Source organism: Bicyclus anynana, chromosome 23, assembly GCF_947172395.1.
Source record: "Bicyclus anynana chromosome 23, ilBicAnyn1.1, whole genome shotgun sequence".
In the NCBI taxonomy this organism is placed as follows: Eukaryota; Metazoa; Arthropoda; class Insecta; order Lepidoptera; family Nymphalidae; genus Bicyclus; species Bicyclus anynana.
Window position 1 is genome coordinate 9504690 of NC_069105.1, and position 10114 is coordinate 9514803.

The window sequence follows — 10114 nt, forward strand, 5'->3', positions numbered from 1 at the left end:
GCCACAGGTTACACCGCAGATCAGAGAATTGTCTGTGCCCTGTAGTAAAAAAAAAAAAAAACAACTGACGTTGACGTTTATTCTGTCAATCTGTCTCTGTCTTTAGTCTGTGGTGTTTTACGTGAGCTTTGAATGGATTCGATTTCGAATTTCAATTTTTGATTTTATAAACAATTCAATATTTTATAGGATAGTAATTATTAAAAGCGGCCATATGTGTTCAAATAAGTGAATCGACGTACGTTAATCATGCCGCCAACAGTTCAAACCAATGACCCCGAGCGAGAAAAGCGTCCTCAAAGGACAGGCGAGAGACGGTAAGCTAAGACAAAAACTTTAAAAAAGTAATAATTGTATGTAAACATATTGTTGCAATATCTCAAATATCCTTTACAGATCCGAACTAGTAACGCGTGTGAAATATTGCAACACACTACCAGATATTCCGTTCGATTTGAAGTTTATCACGTATCCCTTTCCTTCGACACGGTTCATCCAATACAATCCCACTTCCTTGGAGAAGAATTACAGATACGAAGTTTTGACGGAGCACGACTTAGGCGTACATATAGATTTGATAAACCGGGATATTTACCAAGGAGATGGCAATGCAATACTTGATCCAGCAGATGAGAAGCTTCTAGAGGATGATGTTCTTACCCCACAAGACTCCAAGCGTTCCCGTCATCATGCGAAAAGCGTGTCATGGTTGCGACGCTCAGAGTATATATCCACTGAGCAGACAAGGTTTCAGCCACAGTCTATGGAAAAGGTAAGCATAGCTTTTCCAATAAATATCAGTCTTGTTGATTATGGGATCTTTTCTATTAGTTCATCTATTTTTTGTTTTTGTGTAATTAAGACAGCACAAATCTTGATAATTTTACTTTACTTTATAATGAAATCATTACTTTATCGAAAAAGGTTGCTACAACGTTTTACAACATTTTCAATTCATCTTTAAGTGAATAAATATAATGACCTAACAAATGAACTAACTAAAAATGGCTATGTAGTTAGTCTGTATGCCGTAGAAGTAGGTGCAAGAGGATTACCAGCAAAATCTCTCTATAACTTGCTTAAAGACCTTGGCCTCTCTAGAAGTGCAGTTAGTTCCATATTAGAACGAGTATCCAAAGCTGCTCTAATAGGATCTTACCAAATTTGGATAGGTAGGGCGAACAACACTAGCAGAGAAGGGGAGTGTTGATCGATCGTCAAGGAATTCCTTAACCCTACATCCAGTAGTCACAAGTCCCGGACTTTGCTTGGTGTTTTTCTCTCTACCACGTGATGGACCCGGCACCTGCACGGTGAATCCATGGAATGCTAAGATATTCATACACTATTATATAATTATATTATATAATTATTATATAATTGAGTATTATGATATTTTTTGAAGGCTTATGATTGGTTTGTTTGTTCGTTTTTTTGATTGTTAAGCTTGTTGGTAATAGAAAAAATACTACAAAAAAAATAATACAGTATCAAATGCTATACTATGCCGCTTTGGTACATCAACAATAGCCCTAAAAGAGTTATAAAAAAATGTATTTTTCTTCAAGAAACATACTTTTATTAAGCCAATTATTTAACCAGATCCTTATTTATACATCATATCATCATCTCTGTATTCTTTTATAAGGGGGTATACCTGGGTTCCCTAGGACATTGTATGGACCAGTGGGCATTCCGTTATTAAAGTTGCAATTTAATTGAGTTTATTTTATTTATTTTGAATGAAATTATTTCAAGCTAGCTTTTGAATGAAATAATTGCAAGCTAAGTTATCAAATTTTAGAGGTCCTGCAAGTAGCAAAAATTAAACTAAATAAATAAATAAATAAATATACTTAAACAATTCACATCACTATCTAGCCCCAAAGTAAGCATACAGAGCAGCTTGTGTTATGGGTACTAAGATAGTTGATATTATAATATTCATATACATTTATATTCTACATATAAATACTTATATAATGTATAAATACACACAGACACTGGAAAAAACCCATGCTCATCACATGAATATTTTCCAGTTGTGGGAATCGAACCCATGGCCGTGGACGCAGAAAGCAGGGTCACTACCCACTACGTCACGCGGCCGTCAAAACTGCCTACTGGCGGCAAACTTGCAAATCTGCCACTGCTTCTTTAGTAAACGACCTTATGTATATGCCACTGTTACAACCATTGATTTATTATTTTATTCATAGGTTGAAGCCAAAGTCGGTTACAATGTTAAAAAGATATTCAGCGAAGAGACTCTATACATGGACAGAGACAGCCAAATCAAGGCCATTGAAAAGACCTTTGACGACAACAAGATCCCTGTGGAGAAACACTATAGTAAACCAGGCGTCACACCAGTTGAAGTGATGCCAGTGTTTCCAGACTTTGACATGTGGAAGTATCCATGTGCGCAGGTCATATTTGACTCAGATCCAGCACCCTCTGATAAGAATATCGCTGGACAAATTGAAGCAATGTCACAGGCTATGATTAGGTAAGTTTATTACACACAATAGGGTATATGCTTGCGACTTGCGCGCATCTTTAAGGTCGCAGCTCATTAGAAAGCACTGTCTGCAGTCACAACTCTGTACTATCACCGGATCGCCTCACTCGCGAGGTGTACATGCGTCGACCGCGAGTAGACCACTCGATGATAGCTCGCTGGTGACATGCTTGTTTGGACGCCTAGCGATGAGGCAGTGCAGGTCGGGTCCCGGGTGGATCCAATGAGCTACAGAAAGGCACAGCGAGCGTATGTATGCTTGATACGTGCAGGATGTGTGGTTAAATGACCGTAAACAATGTCAAAAAAATAAAAGTCAAAAATTTCAAATACGCTTAGTTTACAAGCTCTTTCAAAACAATGAATGATTCAAAATCAAAAATTATTGGATGTAATAACCGCAAAATCACTAAATGCGTTTAAGAACCGGCTGGATAAACATATAAAGCAATAAGAAGCACAAAGATATAGGCGCATCAGCGAAAGCTGCTTAGCCTATAAATATAATAATATCAGCAACCTTGCCCCACAACAAAATACCATAAGACATTACGCTGTGAAAGTACACAAAATAAACAAACCTAGCTGTTACATCAGTAAGCTGTCACTGCAAATGCAGCTGATTCCCACTCCCAGAAAAAGTATGGAATTCTCCATTTCCAGTGTTTCACCATTGATTATTATAGACTTATTTAATTTTATAACATTTGGCAATGAAAACTCAATACATTCTTGTTCTTGTGATTCTTGTGTTACCCAGGGGTGTGATGGATGAGAGTGGTGAACAGTTCGTAGCGTACTGCCTCCCCACCGAGGACACCATACAGAAGAGACGCCGCGACATCGCCGAGGGTATACCATATATGGATGAAGACACCTACGAGTACAAGATGGCTCGCGAGTACAATTGGAACGTTAAGAGTAAAGCGTCTAAGGGTTACGAGGAGAATTACTTCTTGGTAAGATTTTTGTTGTAATAGAGTGAGTTACATTTGGCTACAATGTTGATTTTTATAGATTTATCATTGTCGTAATATTATAAAAAAGAAAGATTAGATGTGGTTAATTAACGTCTGATGAGGCCAGATGGGTGATCAATCCTAATTAGGGACCATTCCACCCAATTCCCGTGGTACAAGGACACAGGTTCACTGGTGTCTTGACAGTGTTCCCCCCTCAAATCTTCCAGTATGTAGCCTTCGTGAACCTAACAATATCCCCTATACTGAGATCTGTCAGGTCTACTTCATTTAATGTATCCTTACCTAGTAACTCCCATCTTACCATGGGACACTCAGCTATAAAGTGATAGCTGGTCTCCTTCTCACCACAAACTGAACATGATGAATCTTCAATGATTATTGAAAAATACTATCTATACTATATATCAACCCTATTTTTATAAGGCCACAAATATATAAAAAAGATTTTTATAACTTGTTCTTGATTGATTGATTGACAAATCTAACGATTATACAAAATTGTGACGTTATATTACATTATAAATATTTTTTACATTTGAATATAACGCCAAAAAGAATATTTGCCATATCTTTCAAATATGACCAATATCCCCATTCCTCTCCAACTAGTCGGGATCGAATCACCACTCCTTTAGTGATGAGACTGCTTTACCGTTGAGCTATTGAGGCTTTATTATATTCCTTTTTCTAATCATATGATGTTGTAGGTGGTACGCAATCACTGTATATACTACAACGAGTTGGAGACTCGTGTGCGACTGTCCAAGAGAAGAGCCCGCGCTGGCGTCGCCGCTCAGGCGCTCACCCGGCTGGTGGTCACCCACAGGCCTCTAGGCGCGGCCGAACACCGCATGTTGAGGTTGAGAGAGAAGCAGCTTGAACCGCCACAAGTAAGTTTGCATCCCACTTCTGAGTTAAGAATATGTAATCATAAAATGTACCTACTTCAACATTTATTGTATACCATCTAATGTACCTAACTATACAATTGGAAATAAATAAATTGAATTGAAAAAATACAAATATATAGTTAAAAAAAATTTTAGTATAGTTACCAACAAACAAATTTTTTTTTGTAATTATGTATTTTTTTTTTTCATAAAAAATGTTATTCAAAATATAGTAACTTTATCTAAATTCTTCTAAGCTTATTAATCAAATTTGTGATGACTTGATGAAAACCTGAATTTATACCCTCATTCCTATTTATTCATACCCTCGACCAATTTATACCCTCATTTTTATTTAATTTGTTTCTTGGTAAACAGTGCAGATAGAGTATGGCTTTAGTATAGAGGTCGAAAATCGGTATTTAAATATGACCAAAGACTATTTATGTATTCGCTTATATTATACGAGTATGTATAGGTATACGCGAAAGTAAGTAATCTGTCATTTTTTCATAGCTAAACCTGTTTCCCATAGGATTAAAGAATAAGTTTTTACCAGTTTTATTTATTTTTTACTTGTATCTGTAATATAAATATAATTTTTTGAGTAGCATGTCTACTTGATAACACAAAAAAAGTTTAAAATTTGAAATATATTTTATTTATATACCAACTTTTTTCACAGGAGGACGAAGAAGAGGAAGAACCTGACGAAGAAGAAGATGAGGAAGATAAACAAGAGCAAAACGGTGAAAAAGAGAGGTCAGTAAAAACAGTTCTGTACATGAAATATATTTCCAAAATAACTATCAGCAGGTGATTAGTGATGCCAAAAATACAATTAGTAAATTTTTTGTCTGTCTGTCTGTATGTTCGTTATAGAAACAAAAACTACTCGACGGATTTTAACGAAACTTAGTACAATTATTCTTCATACTCCTGGGCGGGTTATAGTATATTTTTTCATCACACTACGATATACAATAGGAGCAGAGCAGTGAAGGGAAATGTTGGGAAAAGTTACTCCATTTTTACAGCGATACTGCTGTATGGGCTGGATTAAAGAGGTCTAAGTGCGGACGAAGTCGCGGACGTCCGCTAGTTAATTGGTAAATCGTCTTACAGATCGCGTTCCCGTTCAAAATCTGGATCGAAATCGCCGCAAGGATCGGAAAAGTCCAAAGGGTCGAACAGGTCAAGGTCAAGGTCGCGGTCAAAGTCTAAGTCGAAGTCAAAGTCCAAGTCGAGAAGTCGCTCGCGATCGGGATCGGGTTCGAGGAAATCGAGATCCCGTTCTGGTTCGGCACATTCTGGCTCTGCAAGGTGAGATTTGTCTGTTTTTAATGATCTCTTTTTAACTACGAACCCGCGGTTTCACCCACATAAGCGCGTTGGATTTACAAGACGTAGATCCTGGGTTCGACCCCGGCTGGGCCAATTGAGGTTTTCTTAATTGGTCCAGGTCTGGCTCCGGTTGCTACACGAAATCGTACCAGAACGCTAAATGTTTTGGCGGTACGTCTATGTGGGTAAGGCTTGGTAACTAGCCAAGGCCGAACAGCCAGACCTGGACAAATTGAAACCTTAATTGTCCCAGCTGGGGGTCGAACCCAGAACTTTCGTCTTGAAAATCCACCACGCTAAAATACCAATTTCTTAAAATGCATGTAACTGAAAAGTTTTAGGTGCATGCCCCGGATGGATCCGAAATCCTCTGAATCGAAGGCAGAGGTAATACCCACTGGGCTGGGCACCATCGATCTCCTATTAAAAAGTGGATGCACAATCAGCAACCAAAACACGTCCCCACTCAATGAGTGCCAAACGCAACTTTGGCACTCAATTCAAGTTGTCGCATTTGTAAATTCAACCTTAAACTCAATCTTTAAGGTTGAATTTGGGATTTTATTGAATATTGGGCTATATTTTTAGGCCTTAAGGTACAAACTTTAGGCCAGTTTTTAAATGACATTTTCTACATGACTAGCTGACACAGTGCGGTTTCATACGCGTGGTTCCCGTTCCCATAGAAATACGGGTATATAACATAGCCTGTAGCCTTCCTAGATAAGTTGGCTATCTAACACTGAAAGAATTTTTCAAATCGGACCAGTACTTTCTGAGATTAGCACGTTCAATCACACAAACAAACAAACTCTTCAGCTTTATAATATTAGTATAGATTGTGCGTCCTTTTGTTACAAGCTATCACGGCTTGAATTTTTTTTTTTATTTAAAACTTAATGTCCAGATCGGGTTCTGCCCGGTCCCGGTCGCGGTCCGGCTCGGCCCGGTCCCGGTCCGGGTCCCGCTCGTCTCGCGCCAGCTCCAAGAGTAAAGGATCCCGTGCTAGCTCCGCCAGCGGGAGGGGATCACGGGCTAGCTCTAAGGGAAGTAATAAGGTAATAAGTTTACTTAGTCCTTTTTTAACCGACCTAAAAAAAAAGAGGGTTTTCTCAATTTTCTTGGATTTTAAAAATTCTTAAATCACATTATATTTTTTTTTATTTTTTTATTTATGAACAAATTTTTAAAGGTGTAACTGTAAAAATGAAGGACTTTCCATACAAACTTACAACCCCTGTTACACCCCCTTCTATTTTTATTAAAGGGTTAAAAAAAAAAAATACCGAGTGAATTGAGAACCTCCTCCTTTTTGAAGTCGGTTAAAAAGTACTCTATTTTTTGCTCCAAGGTCTCATTTACTATTATACCAAAATTCATTTTGATTGGTTTAGCTGTGAAAAGGTAACAGACAGACAGACTTACTTTCGCATTTATGATATTGGTATAGATTTTGAAAATCCTTTTTTCGTTTGAAAGAGTTATACCTACTTTTAGATTGGTCCCATTCAATTTTCGTTTCATGAAAATTGGTTCTATAATTTTGTGTTAAAATCGAAATAAGTGAAATACGTCTTTGAAGTCGGTTTAATTTTTATGATCAAAAGATATTATTATTTTGTGTTCTTCTTTTTCATGGCGGTTAAAGACTGCTACAGGTCAGCTGGCCTATTTACTATTGCTATCAAAGCAACTGAGAAATGTCATTTACCTACTGTATGAAATTGCTTTAAAAATAATTTATATAAATACCTAACTCAACAGGCATTCTACAGTGTGAATGAGTATTTAAGTTAATATTATTGTTATTTTCATACATATTTTAATTGTAAAGATGTAAATTTTAAATGGTGAAATTGTCATTTGAATCATTAAATACTTAATAAATAATTTGCATGCCTAATTGGCAAGATACATTTACCATCTACATCTACCAACCACCTGTATATATAATGCATGTATCTGCAAATAAATAAATTGATTGATTTGATTTGATATCCACGCACGGTTGTCAGTAGTCAGGTGGTAGTAATAGTTTGTTAATAAAGACCAAATCAGTGAATAGGCAAGCTGGTTTTGTTTAAGAAAATAAATATCAAAATTCTGCTAAATAATTTTTAGGGCTCCAAACAGTCGTCGAAGGCGTCGTCGCGCGCGTCCTCTCGCGCGAGCCGCAGGTCGTCGCGGGCTTCGTCGCGGGCCTCCTCGAAGGCCTCGGGTTCGAAGGCCTCGGGCTCGAAGGCCTCGTCGCGAGCGAGCTCCCGCCGCAACTCGGGCTCCGGCAGCGGCTCGGAGCGCTCCCGGAGCAGGTCGCGCAGTGGCTCCAAACAAGTATGTAGATATAACTTAAGTTCATCTTTTTATTTCCAACCGACGTCAAAAAAAGGAGGAGGTTCTCAATTCGATGTGTATGTTTTTTTTAATAATTTTTACCTCATAACTTCGTAATATGTTACCCATTTTGGAAATTTAAAAAAATAAATTAAAAAGAGTATACTTTCAGATTGGTGGACCCATTTCATTTTCATGAAAATCGGCTTTTTTTTTCTCTTTACAAGTTAGCCCTTGACTACAATCTCACCTGATGGTAAGTGATGATGCAATCTAAGATGGAAGCGGGCTAACTTGTGAGGAGGAGGATGAAATCCACACTCTTTTCGGTTTCTACACGACATCGCACCGGAACGCTAAATCGCTTGGCGGTACGTATTTGTCGGTAGGGTGCTAACTAGCCACGGCCGAAACCTCCCACCAGCCAAAAAGGAGGAGGTTCGCAATTCGAAGTGTATGTCTTTTTTTAAATGTTTGTTACCTTATAACTTCGTAATTTATTAACCAGTTTTGAAAAGAGTATACTATCAGATTGTTCCCATTTCATTTTCATGAAAATCGGTTTAGTAATTTTATGTTAAAATCAAATTTAACTGAAATATGTCTTTGAAGTCGGTTCCATTTTTATGTAAAAAAAAAAAGATTATTTTAATAATAATATTTGCCATATCTTTTAAATATGTCAAATATCCCCATTCCCCTCTAACTAGTTGGGACCTACTACGAGTGGGTACGACAATAGTAAAAAGGGGAAGGGACCGAACCACCATTTCTCAGTGATGTGTCCAACTGCTTAACCGTTGAGCTATCGAGGCTCTTGGAATATATAGAACAAACCCCCAATATGTCATATCTATATTTATAAACATGGGTTTAAATTTAAGCATCAATTTACTACAAAGTAAAGTGGACCTAATCACTTGTATTCGAAGTTCACTTTATTTTGAAGTAAATTTATGCTTAAATTTTGGCTTGGCTTCTATACCTAATTTTCTGTAAGATCTATTTTTTTTTTGTGATATGTGTATTTTTAGCAGAATCTGAAGTGAATTACAAAAATAAAAATACCGACCGAATTGAGAACCTCCTCCTTTTTGAAGTCGGTTAAAAATAAGAACTAACAAAGGTTCACAATATTTGTCAAGACAACTTAATTAACAAATCAAACTGTAACCAAAATAAGTCCCTAGAATAGAAGAGAATGGACCTTGACTGGAGTCACGAACTTGTGATCGTTGTTCGTAGGGTTAAGGGATCCTTTGACAGTTAACTAACACTACCCTTTTCCACTCAAGTCACTCCCCGTCTATCCCAAGTAACCCATAAAGAAAGAACACAACAAGTAATGTGAACGGTTCGAACGCCACGAGCATACTGAAGCCGACCGTACGACGAGCGCCTCATATCGCAAATCGTTCTCGCTAACCGATCGCTACCCCTCTCTAACTCCCTACTCTTAACACAATCAAGTCGCGCCATCTAGCGACGTCATTTCCAGACTACAATTTCCTACAGTATAATATTTAAATGATTTTTACTTAATTTAATTTTAATTTTCCAGGGATCTCGCAGTGGCTCCGCCTCCAGTGCGTCTTCCAAACATAGTGGTTCCGATTAATGAATTAATAAATTAAATATATACAAAGAATCTGTAATGACTTAAATAAAACCAATGTTACAAAGTTATTGGCTTTTATTTTGGTTTAATTATTTTTTTTATTTTTTAATGGACTTGAAAACAGGAAGTTTATGACTTTTATGTCAATACTAGCGGACGCTCGTGACTTCGTTTGCGTGGAAATCAATGTAAACTTTCAACCCCTATTTCACGACTTTAGGGGTTGAATTTCGAAAATTCTTGAATCACATATTTCTTATTTTCTCATGATTTATGAACAGACTTTTAAAACTGTAACTCTAAAAATTAAGGACTTTCCATACAAAATTTTAACCCCTATTTACCCCCTTCTATTTTTATTTTAGGGTCAAAAAGTACGATATGTTTTGCCCCAAGGTCCCATTTACCATTATACCAAAAATTAATC

At 37.2% G+C, this 10114-nt stretch overlaps 1 protein-coding gene across 1 annotated transcript; it reads left to right on the forward strand.

Annotated features, from left to right (window-relative positions):
* The first annotated feature begins 95 nt into the window (after nt 1–95).
* On the forward strand, nt 96–9751 carry LOC112053185 (RNA polymerase II-associated factor 1 homolog). Its single transcript, XM_052888532.1, has 10 exons — nt 96–317; nt 397–772; nt 2220–2509; nt 3282–3480; nt 4212–4394; nt 5080–5156; nt 5520–5717; nt 6646–6796; nt 7860–8069; nt 9631–9751. Exons 1-10 carry the CDS (start codon nt 250–252, stop codon nt 9685–9687), a joined length of 1809 nt encoding a protein of 602 aa, XP_052744492.1. The 5' UTR covers nt 96–249; the 3' UTR covers nt 9688–9751.
* Nucleotides 9752–10114: the final 363 nt, after the last annotated feature.